Source organism: Oncorhynchus keta, chromosome 2, assembly GCF_023373465.1.
Source record: "Oncorhynchus keta strain PuntledgeMale-10-30-2019 chromosome 2, Oket_V2, whole genome shotgun sequence".
Lineage (NCBI taxonomy): Eukaryota > Metazoa > Chordata > Actinopteri > Salmoniformes > Salmonidae > Oncorhynchus > Oncorhynchus keta.
The window spans coordinates 44,992,269-45,009,261 of record NC_068422.1 but is presented as its reverse complement, the minus strand read 5'-3'; the positions used below and the strand labels follow the sequence as shown (position 1 = coordinate 45,009,261).

Sequence of the window (16,993 nt, the reverse complement as noted above, 5' to 3'; positions counted from 1 at the left end):
GAGACAAACACAAAACGTGACAGGTTTTGCAGACGGGCAAAGACATGTTAAAATCAAAAGTCACGGGCTTGTCAAACTCAGAACAAATTTCTGAACTTTAAAGTACTTAATATTAGATGTAACTTGTAAATAAACCATGTTAATTAATAATGAGAACAACTCCCCCACCTGCACTCTCTCCCAATTCCCTCAATTAACTGCAACAACTTTAAAAAGGTCCAATGTAGCTGTTTTTCACAGTATTATTCCAACCTCAGTGTGGATATATATATATATATATAAAACATTTAAAAAATCTGCATCTCACAAGAGCTGACAAATCTTTCCCGACTTGCTGTGCTTTTAAACAGCATGTGATTCCACTTTAAGAGCTCGCAGTGGGAGTATTTAGATTATCATGTCAAATGCATTAAGCTTCAACTTTCCCTAATAACTGAGTGGCAAAGACCTTAGCACTCATATCTCTCCCATGCAAGGACTTTGTGCTCCGATCCAAATTAGAAAGTGGCACATCTCAGTGGGATACGAGTGGCGTCACGATTGTCAATTACAGTTCCAGATGATTTCTAAAAGAGCTGATGTGATCCTGTAGTGGATCAGACTCTCTGTGTAAGAGCAGTGAATAACACTAACACACGGCTGCCAGGTTAGACATCACGGGGGTGTCTGATGCTTGATATGTGAATGGAAGAGAACAGTGGGATCTATCAGTCAGCGCTGTGAAGGAGACAGTCTCCTGCTACCTTTCTTCCCTGGCCACCAAATGTCTCCTTGTCCCTGACTCCATGTTCACAGGAACAAAAAAGCAGAGAACAGAAAAAGAAAAAAAGGCTCACCTCCAATGAGATAATTGAAGGGGGGTGAGAAAGAAAGAAAGAGAGGAGCTGAAGTAAAGAAAGAAAGAGGAGCTGAAGTAAAGAAAAAAAGGCCGGCATCTAGGGCCCTTCTATCACGGTGATACTGGGTGTGACGAGCCAAGCTGTGATATTGATATGTGGAAAATGGGCAGAGAGAGAATAAGTGATTCCACAGTCCCCGCTCACTGATGCCCTAACGATCCTGGTGAGCAACGATCGGCACGCCCGCCTCCCCCTCATTTCCTCTGGTCAGTGGGGTGGGCCAGGCAGGATCAATACAACTGTATAGGGCTGCCAGGTGACTCCTCTACTGGTCAGAATTGTACACGACATACCCCTGTGACCTCTGCCCAATTGCGTATAGCGATCAAACAAGCTGCCAAGAGTCATGGTCAATGACTCATGATGAGCTTACAAGCAGCTCCTGTATCACATCCATGTGGACACAAAGGTTATATACAGTCGTGGCCAAAAGTTTTGAGAATGACACAAATATTAATTTTCACAAAGTCTGCTGCCTCAGTGTCTTTAGTGTCAGATGTTACTATGGAATACTGAAGTATAATTACAAGCATTTCATAAGTGTCAAAGGCTTTTATTGACAATGACATGAAGATGCGCAGACTCAATATTTGCTGCGTTTCATTCTTCAGTGAGATACCTTTTTTTAGCACCATTCTTTCCTATAAAACATTGGCTGTGTTGTTATAAGCACTGCAGACAACCATTGTGATGCAAATCTGCATGGGTCCATTGATGGCCACAGTCATGGTCATTTTACATGCTATTGTACTAACAGCTTACTCACTGCAAATTATAACAATACGCATAAACTCAACAATAGGAGGAACAGTTTTAGGCAAAGTGGCTATACTATATATGGCATAATGCCTGGGGAGACAAAAGCATAGCTCTCTCAGAACAATCACATGTGCAGCAGTGTGAATTGGTGCTCGCAGACAGCCAATCCACTCTAGTGATAAGCTTCAGGACTGGGCTGCTGGGAAACTCCTGCCATGCTGTATAATTGACTTGTGTTTCCTTAGCCAATCTTCAGAATCCATCAAATCTCCCACAGATGGCTGCTGCCTGCCTGATAAGATGATTTGTATACACGGCTACTTTTCCGACCCCCTCCTAGGGAGCAGCTCACTTGGACACAGGATGACTCAATGCTTTCTGCCTGCCAGCCTGTTTGTCTCTCTGCCCGCCTGCTTGCCTCTCAATGTCCATACTGCCAGATCTTTTGCAAGGAGGACTCTATAACCATGGTTATCCAGGTTTCCCTTTGGTGTACTTTTATCATGCTTCCTCTCGGTCTTACTTTTTCTCTCATAATGGATAAGGACTGTCAAGGGGACATTGCCTTATGGCCAATGCTTTGATTTTCAAAAATATGTCATCTTCAAGACACTTCACTTGTTTGTATTTGCAAAAATAGCTCACTACAGCAATTGGATCTCAGTCTGAAGACCCATTTCAAGAACTACCACTTTCTGCAACTATGTTTTCCTCTAGGTCCTGAGTGGCTTAGTTGGTAAGAGGTTGGTGCTGGCAGGGCGAAGATGTTTGAAATGCCAAGATGCTACAAATGTACGCACTCATTGTACCAAACCCCCCACAGCTGATGTCCACGGCCCCGCGAAAATCTAACGAGAGTAATTAAAAAAAAATCCACATACAAATCTGCCTGTTTAAAGTAGAGATCTCAGTTTTGCATGGGCTGCGTCTCAATTCACCGCCTCCGCCGATGTCGGCCTGCTCCATCTGCGGTGGAAGGTGGCAGAGCTACAGCAGTGTTTGTCAGACCATGAGACGTCATGAAAATTGGCCATGAAAACATCTGTGGCGTCCGAATGGTTGTTTTGCTCTACGACGCCCACAAGACTCGACTGAATGTAGCCTGGTAGCCTAGTTTAATGCATATAAAAAAAGGGGTTAATGTGTAAAACATTCTTATATAGGAGACTTAAAAACAAACAACCTTTAGATAATTTTTTGTTGACCATCTATTTTTCCATGTATGAATCTGTTATTCAATGTGTTTCTATGGGCTAATAGCAGTAAAGCCTGATTCAATGTTTTAACACACACACACCTAAAGGGCTCCTAAAATTCTAAATCAAATAGCTAAATGACTCTTGGTATGACCATCTTAAAACAGCGCACACCCCCCCGCGCACCCCCCGGCTTCTTCTAAGTGGCATATACCGTACATAACAAAATCAGTCTCATAAGCTCAGACAAAACAAGGGGGTAAATTGCTAGCTCACTTGTTGAATAAGGGCATGAGTACATGCAATCAGAAAGTGTTTGAACTAGCTGCTGAATCTGGATGCATTTGAATACTTGAGAAGTTTAAAGTAGATCATGTGAAATGTGTGTTGAAGTACAAAAGTTGCCTTTGGTGTAGAACCACCAGGTAAGCAAAACGATCACTCTTTCAACTAATGCTTGACAAATAGAGAGAGAATAAAATAGTTCACAAATAAATAAGCTGATCATAAAACAAAGGAATAAAATGAGGTGTGCGAACAGACCTGCAGCTTGTGGCAGATTGTTGGGTTTCCCAGCAGTATTCAATTATGGCAGAACTGCCAAAATTCCTTGCTCCGGCCAAATGATACGCCACGCCCACAGACGTTAGTTTCTTCTCCGCAATTAGTCTGAACCTCCCAGAAGCCAATGGGTTGGGCCACAGCCAAGACACACGTGGGTAAAGCGGCATTTTCAAGATTAGTCTTTGATCCTCTGATTAGTTAGACATGATCTAAATCAGAGATGACCCCCTCATTTTGACATCAACACAAACAACTTCAGCGATGGCAGTCTCAGACTGAAGTATGTAGCGAACAGAGCAGTGTATGAATTCAGGCAAGAATAAAAAATAGCCCTGGCTGGCAGTCACTGCCCTGCAGCGGCCACACGGTTGTCACATTGGCAGTAATAGTCCTCTAGAGACCAGAGCATCAGGCATTGAGACGGCACCGTCAATTCATACACTAACTAACTGAAGGTGTTTGAGCAGCAGGTAGCCCTGTGGATCAATGAATGAGGGAAAAAAAACCTAAGGCGCACATTCAAACACTCATTTACTGAGAGGGATTGGATTGTTAATATCACTAAAATTCACTGAAAAGGGTCAGACTTTGGCACTAAAAATGAGGCGTCTACAAGTGTATTTATTCAGTTGAACAAAAAGTATAAACTGTTACATTTGAAATGTAATTCAAATCTTAACTGCAAATCAAGTGTATCCAGACATAAGCACTAGTTGTTCATTTCTCACAACCAACATGATAGTATTAACATGTGTTGACAGCAATGTTTAACATGTGATGCCCAACTTCCAATTAAAAGTATTCTTCACCTCTAGGGCGATTAAGTCCTAGACCACTGTTATACTACCCACAAGTAAGAATACAAGGCCCTCTCTCGTCCGTCATTCGGCAAATCGGATCATAACTCTGTACTCCTGCTTCCTGTTTACATCAGAAGCTCAAAGAGGAAGCACCAGTGACCCGCTCAGGTGAGAAATGGTCACCAGAATCAGAGATTTTGCTACAGGACTGCTTTCTAAGCGCTGATTGGAATATGTTTCGAGACTCTGCTGATAACTTTGACGAACTAACCACCTGCCACAGACTTCATTAGGAAATGAAACGGCGGCGTTGTCCCCACAGTGAAGGTTCGCTGCTTCCCCAATCAAAAGCCCTGGATTAACACAGAGGTTGGCGCTAATGGACAGGGCTACTGCACACAGGGCTATCGCAGACAACCCTGAGGCTACGGATGAGGACAAGAACAAGAAGTCTGGCTATGACGTCCGCAGAGTCATTAAAACAAAAAAAAGGACAATATAGGAGGTGAAATCATACAACACAGGCTCCAGTTATATTGTTGATTCATCAAACCAGAGGACATTTCTCCAAAAAGTACAATCTTTGTCTCCATGTGCAGTTGCAAACCATAGCCTGGCTTTTTTATGGCGGTTTCGGAGCAGTGGCTTCTTCCTTGCTGAGCGGTCTTTCAGGTTATGTGGATATAGGACTCGTTTTACTGTGGATATAGATACTTTTGTACCCGTTTCCTCCAGCATCTTCACAAGGTCCTTTTGCAGTTGTTCTGGAATTGATTTGCACTTTTCGCATCAAAGTACATTTCATCTCTACGAGACAGAACGCGTCTCCTTCCTAAGCGGTATGACGGCTGCGTGTTCCCATAGTGTTTATACTTGCATACTGTTTGTACAGATGAATGTGGTACCTTAAGGCATTTGGAAATTGCTCCCAAGGATGAACCAGACTTGTGGAGGTCTACAGTTTTTTTCTGAGGTCTTGGCTGATTTCTTTTGATTTTCCCATGATGTCAAGCAAAGAGGCACTGAGTTTGTAGGCAGGCCTTGAAATACATCCACATGTACACCTCCAATTGACTCAAATGATGTCATTTAGCCTATCAGAAGCTTCTAAAGCCATTACATAATTTTCTGGAATTTTCCAAGCTGATTAAAGGCACAGTCAACTTTGTGCATGTAAACTTCTGACCTACTGGAATTGTGATAGTGAATAAGTGAAATAATCTGTCTGTAAACAATTGTTGGAAAAAGGACGTGTCATGCACAAAGTGGATGTCCTAACCAACTTGTAAAAACTATAGTTTGTAAACAAGAAATTTGTGGAGTGGTTGAAAAACAAGTTAATGACTCCAACCTAAGTGTATGTAAACTTCCGAGTCTAGCTACATTGAGAAGTTTCTAATTTTGTCAGAAAGTTAAAGCGTTAGTTTAACTGTTAGTTAGCTAGCAAATGTTGGCTCGCTAGCTAAAGTCACATGTATGATCTATGTAGTTATATTATTAGAATCAGAAATTCATTTGCATTGCTAGTTATAGCCTAATGTTATCTAGCTAACATTGAACCCAGTTTGTTAGCTTTAGCTACCTGCAGATTCATACTACAGCTATGACAATGTTTGTATTGGTAATAGTATGAGTTGGGATTATGCCGGTTCACTGTTTAGCCAGCTAGCTACATGTCCAAACAAATGACTCCACTTCAGCCAGATTATTACATGACCCATCAAATTAGCCAGGTATGTCTGGGGTTGATTACGGCCATCTATTGTATTTCATGAACACATGTCTAGACAACAGACAACATCTATTTAGCTAGATGTAGCTGGGGCGTGGTTATAGAATTTCCTTCACATGACCCATCAATTTAGACAAGTGTGTCAGGTAAGCGTTTCCTAATAATGATAAAATATAAAATATTTTTATCTGGACACTTTCTGTTTTTGATATTGCTATTATGCAAGTAACCACTTCACTGTACCATTTACACCTTTATCCTATGCATGTGACAAATATTTTATTTGATATAGCGTGTATTTACCACATGGCCTCACATGTGAATCCTTAAAGAGATGGGTTTAAGAGGGTGTGAACGATGCTGAATGGGTGTAGACAAATAAGAGCTCTCCAGTAGGTGTACCAAAACATTCAAGGGCCATTTTCTCAAAAGTGGGGTTACAAGTTTATCAACTTTCAAAGCAAAATTACTTTCCCATTGTTTCTCAACTACAGTGTATGATACTGTCTATTATAATGTAAAAAATACCATTTCAAATTCTGCTACATAAGACCAAATCGAGCCGGTCGGTCACATATGAAGTTGGTATGTGCTTACTACTTCTACTACACATACTTTTCAGTTGTTTACGAATTCACTAAACTCTCACTAAAGGAGGGAGGCTCACTGGGCTGGTGCTAACACATGCTCTGATCAAATACACAGCTGGAACGCTGATTAAGGTGTATGCATCTCCTAATAATTGCTGAGAAAACCAGGTGTTTTAATCAGCGTATGCTTACTTCGATTTTGACCTTACGCCGATTAAGTAGAGTAAGGTCTTTACATGACTATTCCATAATCTGCCTACTGCCATAATCTATGTAATATTGAAATATTAGTGTGCATGTAAACACACAGTAAAACTTGAAACATTTGTTGGTTATGGAAGTGATGCCCAGAGGAGCCTCGTCCTTCATAATCCGTGTTGAACTTCGTAATGGCATTGTTCAAAACAATTGGCACGTAGCGAAAACATCTTTTAATCGAGTCTTAGGGAGTGAAATTAGGGGAGAAAAAATAATCAAATGGATTTTACACTTGAGAAAAACATTTAAATTGAAGAGACTTAGTCATAGCACAACACTTTGGTTTCGATGGATTTCTTTAATCATACTGACTTCAAGTCCTTTGTTTGCTGATGTATTGATTACCCAGTAGACTCTGAACTCCGTAGCTCTTGATCTCAACCAGACAATCTCACCCAGAGGTGGGAACAGAGAGAGGGGTGCTTCGAGTTTTGCTGACATCATTGCTATCAATAGCAGTTCCAGACTAAGAAAGTCTCAGAAAGTATTCAGAATCCTTCCCTTTTTCCACATTTTGTTATGTTACAGCCTTACTCTAAAATGGACAGAATAAATGTTTACCTCAATCTAAACAAAATACCACAATGACAAAGCAAAAAACAGTTTAAAAATGAGGATAAATGTGCAAAAATTTATAAAAAATACCTTATTTACCTAAGTATTCATGCCCTTTGCCATGAGACTTGAAATTGAGCTCAGGTGCATCCTGTTTCCATTGATCATCCTTGAGATGTTTCTACAACTTGGGAGTCCACCTTTGGTAAATTCAATTAATTGGACATGATTTGGAAAGACACACACCTGTCTATATAAAAGGTCCACAGTTGACAGTGCATGTCAGAGCAAAAACCAAGCCACGAGGTCGAAGGAATTGTCCGTAGAGCTTCGAGACAGGATTGAGTCGAGAAACAGATCTGGGAAACAAACATTTCTGCAGCCTTAAATGTCCCCAAGAACATTGTGGCATCCATCATTCTTAAATGGATTGGCTGGCCGCCCAGCCAACCTGAGCAATCAGGGGAGAAGTGCCTTGGTCAGGGTGGTGACCAAGAACCCAATGGTCACTTACTTGAGCTCTCGAGTTCCTCTGTGGAGATGGGAGAACCTTCCAAATGGACAACCATCTCTGCAGCACTCCACTAATCAGGCCTTTATGGTAGAGTGGCCAGACGGAAGCCACCCCTCAGTAAAAGGCACATGACAGCCCGCTTGGAGTTTGCCAAAAGGCACCTAAAGGTCTCTCAGACCATGAGAATTCACTCGTCTGATGAAACCAAGATTGAACTCTTTGGCCTGAATGCCAAGCATGGTGCCAGGAGGAAACCTGGCACCATCCCTACGGTGAAGCATGGTGGTGGCAGCATCGTGCTGTGGGGATGTTTTTCAGCGGCATGGACTGGGACACTAGTCAGGATCGAGAGAAAGATAAGTTATTTTTTATTGAACCTTTATTTAACTACGCAAGTCGGTTAACAACAAATGATTATTTACAATGACAGCCTATCCCGGCCAAACCCTAACGATGCTGGGCCAATTGTGCGCTGCCCTATGGGACTCCCAATCACGGCCAGTTGTGACACAGCCTGGAATCAAATCGGGGTCTATAGTGACGCCTCTAGCACTGAGATTCAGTGCCTTAGACCTTCGATAGCCCAAGATTAACAGAGCAAAGTACAGAGAGATCCTTGATGAAAACCTGCTGCAGAGCGCTCAGAACCTCAGACTGGTGAGAAGGTTCACCTTCCAACAGGACAACGACCCTAAGCACACAGCCAAAACAACGCAGGAGTGGCTTCGGGACAAGTCTCTGAATGTCCTAGAGTGGCCCAGCCAAAGCCCGGACTTGAACCCGATCGAACTTCTCTGGAGAGACCTGAAAATAGCTGTTCAGTGAAACTCCCCATCCAACCTGACAGAGCTTAAGAGGATCTGCAGAGAAATATGGGAGAAACTCCCCAAATACAGGTCTGCCAACCTTGTAGCGTCATACCCAAGAAGACTCAAGGCTGTAATCACTGCCAAAGGTGCGTCAACAAAGTACTGAGTAAAGGGTCTGAATAATTATGTAAATGTTTATTTTGAATACATTTGCAAATTTGTTGCTTTTTTATTATGGGGTATTGTGTGTAGAATGATCCGAGAAAAATGTTTGTTTAAAAAAAAATCAATTTTAGAGTAAGGCTGTAATGTAACAAAATGTGGAAAAAGTCTAGATGTCTGAATACTTTCCGAATGCACTGTATTGTACACACATGGGCAATCAATGCTATGATGTACAACACTCAAACACACACACACAAGCTGTGATAAACTGGGCAGGCAAACCTCAGCTTAAAAATACATTTAAAAAATCCTCTTTCGATTCTCTGATTTTCTCTTTGCCTCATCCTCTCGGACGCCAGGGTCAGACAAAACATGTGAAGAGCTCCGCAACCTTTTTTAAAAATCACCCAGGCGACCGCTCTCTCCCCATTTCTCCCCTCTCCCACATCCAAGAGTGTCACTACGGAGTGCAAAACACATTCAAGCTCCAACAATGCCACTGTGACAAGTGGAATACGTTTTGTATACAAGCCTCAATCATTTCCACTAAACGATCAGAGCTGTACTTACATCTGCAAACTTGTGGTTTCTGAAATGGGACTTATTGCACTTCAACAGCTGCACGGCCAAATTGCAATCTTGCCGATAGCGCTCCTGTCAGGGAGAAGAATCAACAAGGCCATTTCTCACACAAAACTCACACTTTATCCGCAGAACGGTGTGGTTGATCTGCTCAATATCGTAATCTTGCCACACACTGTGGTCCTACATTATACACAACTTAATATCGGGTATTTGATTTCTCAAAGAGGGACAGTGAGATAACACCCACGTTCAACTCCTCTAGCTTGTCGATGGTGTTCTTGGCGTCCAGGAGTTTGTTGGTGAGCTCCACTATCTCCTGGTCCATTGTCTTCTTGTCCCTCTCCACTTTACGGAGCTGCAGAAAGAGAATAGGGAGGGGAGAATAATGTTAATGGTGCACTAGCTGCTGGACTCTCTGTCTGAGTAAGTACACCAGAGGCGGCTGGTGGGAGGAGCAATAGGAGGACGGGCTCATTGTAATGGAATAAATGGAACGGTATCAAAACACCACACGCTTGATTTGATTCCATTCCAGCCATTACAATGACGCAGTCCTTTTATGGCTCCTCCCACCGGCCTCCTCTGAAGTACACGAGGAGTGATTTCCTCATTGATTAAAGTTAAAGCATGTCTCCTCCATCCTCTCCGCTAGCTGACACAGCAGCACAGAGATGGAGGCTGCTGCTTTTGTTCTCCACTCAGCTCAGCAGTGTGGTTAGAGAACAAAAAAACACAGGCGCAGGACGTGTCCTATATAAACAGATCGATAGCACATTATGAAGTAACACAGTGTGAACTCAAATGACTCTGGGTCTGAGTCTGTGCCGAGTCCCCCTAATATGTAGTTACTCCCTCTCCTACTCACCCATGCAATATGTTAGGGGAAAAATGACCGATAACTTCAAGAAAACACCTGGGAAGGTGACATGTCAATTGTATTTTTTAGAGGGCTAGTGAATCGCTTCAGTTATCATACAGTTAGGTGAGTGATTGGTAGATTACGCAAGGGCCATGACAGGCAACAATTGATCAAATACTCTGTAGCTTCAAATCAGGATTTAAGGGATTCTCTAATATAAAAAGATGTCTCTGATTTCAGAGGTACCACAGGAATAGCCTGTGGTCCTGAGTAGCTGTAGTGACTATCCTTTAAGTAAGATTTAGCCTACAAATTGTGCTTGGTACAGTAGGGACCTCACACTATATGTGCAATACACCTGTCAAGTTGAGTTAACAGAAGAAGATTTCCCCATTTCAAATTGGAAGAACAAACCGCCGGTTTTCTCTGGGCTTCTGAACATTCTCTCGCAGCAAATGATCCCCAAACCCGAGCTGGAGAACTTCCAAACCAATTAAGAGTGCGGATCCAGATTCTGTGACCCCTGCGCTTGTAGTGCGTTTGTGCTTGTAAGTGAGAGCAGGTCCAGATTGTACAAGAATTTGGAATACATTAATATTCACCACAGGTTCATTAGAGCCTCCAGCGAGCCCACTGCGAGTGGCTTGGACCTGCACCGACACCCTGTAAACCCACCAGCCGAGCGCCACCCTGATAAGGCTTGCTGTTCTGTTCGGGGGGCACTACCTGCAGCTTATATCTGACATATTGTACATTTACTGGATGTTAACTGAAGCCGGTTGTTTCAGATCCAAATCCTCACCAAGGGACAGGGTATAGTCACTAACATTAAATCACACCTGCTTGAAGAGAGGATAGAGAATCAGTGAGAAAGGGAGTTACTGTGAGACATTTACACAGAATGAGACCCAGACTGTAGCTCCTGCTCCATTGCTTGCCATGTCAAAAATGAAACAATTATCTGTACGGTATATTCTCAACTGGAGAGTCTGAGGAGAAAAATAAATAAAAGCACACAGAAAGAAGCCAGTCAGCGCCTCATTATGATGCAGAGACGCAGCTCAACTGGGCAAAGACACAGGCCATAAAACACCTTAGTGATCTCTACTACAGCACTTGTGCAGCAGCGCATAACAAGCCTACGGTAACTCAAAAAGGGGATATATAGAGAGGTGGGGGACTTGAGACTAGAAAAGTAAAGTTTCAACCACTAGGCACACCTAGAGAAACACATTATTTCCCCCCAACCTCAACCCCCATAGCAGCGCTACAGACAGGATGATCTACTGCGGGACATCTAGAGCAGTTTGCAAGGACAAGACAGGAGGATGGAGAGACTTCTTATTCAGAAACAACAAGCAGAGCAGTAATGAAAATGACAACAGTAATAAATGATCGGAGGGGGGTGATGGGGGAGGTAGTCGGGAGAGAAAAATAATGATAACGCAACTGCGTAGACCCAGGTTTGACTGATTGCAGCCTGATGATGAGACAGCCCGTCACGAATCGGCAGCATGAGGAGAGAGAGGAAGAGAATGAGAGAAAGACAGGAAAAAAAACAAGACAGAACATTTTGGTCTCTTCTTTTACACGAGATCGCCAGTGCTTCATCGCCTAATAAGGTTTCTGATTGCAAACTCCTCTACCGCAACACGTCAGAATTTGTTGAAATAAGGCATGCAATTTAGGGCCTCAACTGTTCGACAGTGGTCCGTTCACAAGCCTATTCCCAAACACACTATCAATAGACCTCTAAAAAGAACTGCGAAATATCATCAATTCAGGCTCCACACAAAAATAATGCAATCCCCAAGGATGAGGAAGGAGGATTTTAAAGCTGTGGACTAGGGGTGACTGAGAGAGTACTCGATTCAAGGATTGTAATCTGTTTACTTATAATTGAATAGAAGTACTCAATTTCGACCTACTCTGCTCGTTAAATTTATAAGCACTGGCAAAACGTCTAAGTTAGTTGTGTTTATTGTCTGGAGTATGTCAATCGCTTTGAAAATAATGTGTTGAGTTGTGTATCAGAACAACCAGTAATTGGAACAATTACCACAAACTTTTCCCCTTTAACCCCGTTTCACGCCGAGATGTGAGTATTCAAAATTATTTTAAGCCTGCAACACAAAACAGACATTCTTTCAATTGCCCATCCCCTGGCTAAAGGCCACCTTTGACCGAGTGAGTGTGGGGACAGAGCATGTTTTGGGCAGAGTAATCCTCTGGCCGGTGAAAAGAGATTACCTCACATCAGGGCCAGGCCAGCCCCCCCCACATCCACAAAGCTCCGACCAGCCCATTCATCCTCTATCATCTATTTTGCTAAATTTACCTCTTCTACACTGACAGCAGGGCTGGACTAAAATCATACAGTAAAATATTGGTAGATCATACAACAGTAAATAGGCCTATGAGGTGTGAATCCATTCTGGGAGGGCTAGCCTCTGGTTAACGGCCAGTCAAGGGAAACTGCTTGTAGTTGTACTCAGATCACATGCCATGCAGAGAGTTGGCAGTTTCACAGCAACATAGTTGGTCTTTCCCTAGTAACACAGTGCAGCTTGACTTTGATTGTCACACAGCTATCAGAGGGGACAGGGGACCATATGACAGTCACCAGCAAAGGATCACAGCTATATACACTCCGATGCCAGTTTATTAGGTACACCCATCTAGTACCGGGTCAAACCCTCCTTTGCCTCCAGAACAGCCTGAATTCTTCAGGTATGGAAATGTTGCTCAATTGGTATGAAAGGACCTAGGAAAACATTCCCCACACCATTACGCCACTGATACCAGCCCGTACCGTTGACATCAGGCTGGATGGGGCCACAAACTCATGCCACTTCGCCAAATTCTGATTTTGTCACCAGCATGACGCAACAGGAACCGGGATTTGTCGGACGAGACAATGTTTTTCCACTCCTCAATTGTCCAGTGTTGGTGATCGCGTGCCCACTGGAGCAGCTTCTTCTTGCTGCAATAGCTCATCTGTGACAAGGGCCGACGAGTTGTGCGTTCTGAGATACCGTTTTGCACACTGTTGTACTGTGCCGTTATATGACTCTCATCAACAACCTATTTTCGCCCACAGGACTGACACTGACTGGATGTTTGTCATACCATTCTCAGTAAAGACTAGACACTGTCTTTCATGAAAAGCCCAGGAGGCCGGTCTGCCTGCTTTATACAGCAAGGCACGGCCATGTGACTCACTGACTGTAGGAGCGAACCATGTTCGTGAACAGGGTGGTGTACATAATAAACTGGCCACTACTTAGTGTATATACAGGACATACCTAGTCATTCAAGGGTTTTTCTTTATTTTTGCTATTTTCTACATTGTGGAATAATAGAGAAGATATCAAAACTATGAAACAACACATATGGAATCATGAAGTAACCAAAAATGTGTTTAAAAAAAAAAAAATCGAAATATATTTTAGACTCTTCCAAGTAGCCACTCTTTGCCTTGATGACAGCTTTGCACACTCTTGGCATTTTCTCAACCAGCTTCATGAGGAATGATTTCCCAACAGTCTTGAAGGAGTTCCCACAAATGCTGAGTACTTGTTGGCCGCTTTTCCTTCTGCAGTCCAACTCATTCCAAACCATCTCAATTGGATTGAGGTTAGGTGATTGTGGAGGCCAGGTCATCTGATGCAGCACTCCATCACTCACCTTGGTCAAATATCCCTTACACAGCCTGGAGGTGTGTTGGGTCATTGTCCTGGTTTAAGTCAAAACTGTAACTAGGCCACTCAGGAACATTTAGTGTCGTCTTGGTAAGCTACTTCAGTGTCTAGTGTAGTTGGAAAGTATTCAGACCCCTAGACTTTTTCCACATTACAGCCTTATTCTAAAATCGATTACATCGTTTCCCCCCCCCACATCAATCTACACACAATACCCTATAATGCCAGAGCAAAAACAGGTTGACATTTTTGCAAATGTATTAAAAATAATACAAAGCTGAAATATTACATTTACATAAGTATTCAGACCCTTCCGTCATAAAGGCCTGATTGGTGGAGTGCTGCAGAGATGATTGTCCTGGAAGGTTCTCCCATCTCCACAGAGGAACCATCGGGTTCTTGGTCACCTCCCTGACGAAGACCCTTCTCCCCGATTGCTCAGTTTGGCAGGGCGGCCAGCTCTAGGAAGAGTCTGGGTGGTTCCAAACTTCTCCCATGTAAGAATGATGGAGACCACTGTGTTCTTGGGGACCTTCCATCCTGCAGAAATGTTTTGGTACCCTTCCTCCAGATCTGTGCCGACACAATCCAGTCTCAGAGCTCTACGGACAATTCCTTCCACCTTATGGCTTGGTTTTGCTCTGATATGCACCGTCAACTGCGGGACCTTATATAGACAGATGTGTGCCTTTCCAAATCATGTCCAAACAATTTAATTTACCACAAGTGTACTCCAAGTTGTAGAAACATCTCAAGGATGATCAATGGAAACAGGATGCACCTGAGCTCAATTTTGAGTCTCATAGCAAAGGGTCTGAATACTTCCGTAAATTTTTATTTTTATTTTAAACTCTCCACTTTTCACACTACTGTGTGTAGACTGATGAGTAAAAAATAAATATTTTATCCGTTGTAGAATAAGGTTGTAACGTAACAAAATGTGGGAAAAATCAAGGTGTCTGAATACTTTCCGAATGCACTGTAATGTTGATTCAGGCACAGAAAAAAAGTTGATCTATATAGTGCAAATGAATGGGCGAAGTCAGTGAAGTTCAATCTACTGCGTCTCCGCATGGCAGTCCTGGAGGAAGTGCGCGGCTGCGCAAAAGTGAAGCTTAGAGGGAACAACATTAAGGCTTTCCATAACAAGCTTTTAGTTCTTTCATCACATTCCCCGTGGGTCAGAAGTTTACATACACTCAATTATTATTTGGTAGCATTGCCTTTTAATTGTTTAATTTGGGTCAAACGTTTCAGGTAGCCTTCCACAATAAGTTGGGTGAATTTTGGCCCATTCCTCCTGACAGAGCAGGTTTGTATAGGCCTCCTTGTTTGCACACACCTTTTCACTTCTGCCTACACATTTTCTATGGGATTGAGGTCAAGGCTTTGTGATGGCCACTCCAATACCTTAACTTTGTTGTCCTTAAGCCATTTTGCCAGAACTTTGGAAGTATGCTTGGGGTCATTGTCCATTAGGAAGACCCATTTGCAACCAAGCTTTAGCTTCCTGACTGATGTCTTGAGATGTTGCTTCAATATATCCACATACATTTCCTGCCTCATGATGCCATCTATTTTGTGAAGTGCACCAGTCCCTCCTGCAGGAAAGCACCCCCACAACATGATGCTGCCATGGTGTTTATACTTGAACTCTATCGTTTGTACAGATGAATGTGGTACCTTCAGGCATTTGGAAATTGCTCCCAAGGATAAACCAGACTTGTGGAGGTCTTGGCTGATTTCTTTTGATTTTCCCATGATGTCAAGCAGAGGCACTGTGTTTGAAGGTAGGCCTTGAAATACATCCACATGTACACCTCCAATTGACTCAAATTATGTCAATTAGCCTATTGGAAGCTTCTAAAGCCATGACATCATTTTCTGGAATTTGCCAAGCTGTTTGAAGGAACAGTCAACTTAGTGTATGTAAACTTCTGACCCAATGGAATTGTGATACAGTGAATTATAAGTGAAATAATCTGTCTGTAAACAATTGTTGGAAAAAGGACGTGTCATGCACAAAGTAGATGTCCTAACCGACTTGCCAAAACTATAGTTTGTTAACAAGAAATTTGTGGAGTGGTTGAAAAACGAGTTTGAATGACTCCCAACCTAAGTGTATGTAAACTTTTGACTTCAACTGTGTCAGTCTGTCTGTCTATCTATCTAAAAAATATTCTGACACTCCATCTACATTTTATGGGAAAACAACATTGGGCTAGGGGGCACGTATTCTTTGACAATGTGATTGGAAAGAATGGACATAAAGTACACACACACACAAATACTCTCCCACCACCCCTCCCAATTAACATTGTTAGTATTATTCTGTTGATTTCCTTGACCTGTTGATTTTTTTATTGTTAATGACTAGTTCTATTGTAACATTGTGCTTTGGCAATACGTATCAGTATGTCAACCCAATAAAGCACATTTCAATTGAATTGAGAGGCTAATCAAACAACCATCAGACATTTGGGGACAGCAGCGCACATCTAACATGGACACATACTTTATGTCCTGATATTGAATACATGATTGATGTTAGTGGAGAAACAATGATGATGTGAATACATGATTGTTATGTATGGTTGGCGAGTCATATTGTGAATCTCCCGATAAACCTATAACAAGCATCATACATAGTTAACCATGTTTTGAAAGGGACACTCTGGGATTTGCCATTGTGGGAATATGTACAACTGTCCCTCTCTTTGCACATAAATTCCATAGTTTGGAGCGTGCGAGCACAGGTTATCTATCCCTGGTGTGCTGCCACGGGGAATAGCAGAGTTGTGGACCTTCCCATTTCCCAAGGGGTCTGGCAGAGACATGCGTGATAGAATGATTTGGCAATTAAGTCAATTCCCTCCGTGCTAATCCCTTGCAGCACTCTGTACCACAGAATCTTCCAAAAACAAATCCTGCAACATAAATGGCTGACAGGTGTGGGATAATGGCATGAGAGTGCATTTTAGAAGATGCACACACACAGCTGTATGGG

General features: G+C 42.6%; 2 protein-coding genes across 2 annotated transcripts in view; both read right to left on the bottom strand.

The window, feature by feature from the left end:
• LOC118401088 (serine/threonine-protein phosphatase 2A 56 kDa regulatory subunit delta isoform-like) overlaps positions 1–16,993 on the bottom strand; it is a 633,889-nt gene that overhangs the window by 375,880 nt on the left and 241,016 nt on the right. The window lies entirely within an intron of this gene.
• LOC118401128 (tight junction-associated protein 1-like) overlaps positions 1–16,993 on the bottom strand; it is a 130,467-nt gene that overhangs the window by 9,093 nt on the left and 104,381 nt on the right. Inside the window, 2 exon segments of the mRNA XM_035798397.2 lie at positions 9,412–9,495; positions 9,674–9,781. Of these exon segments, the coding sequence (XP_035654290.2) occupies positions 9,412–9,495; positions 9,674–9,781 (192 nt within the window).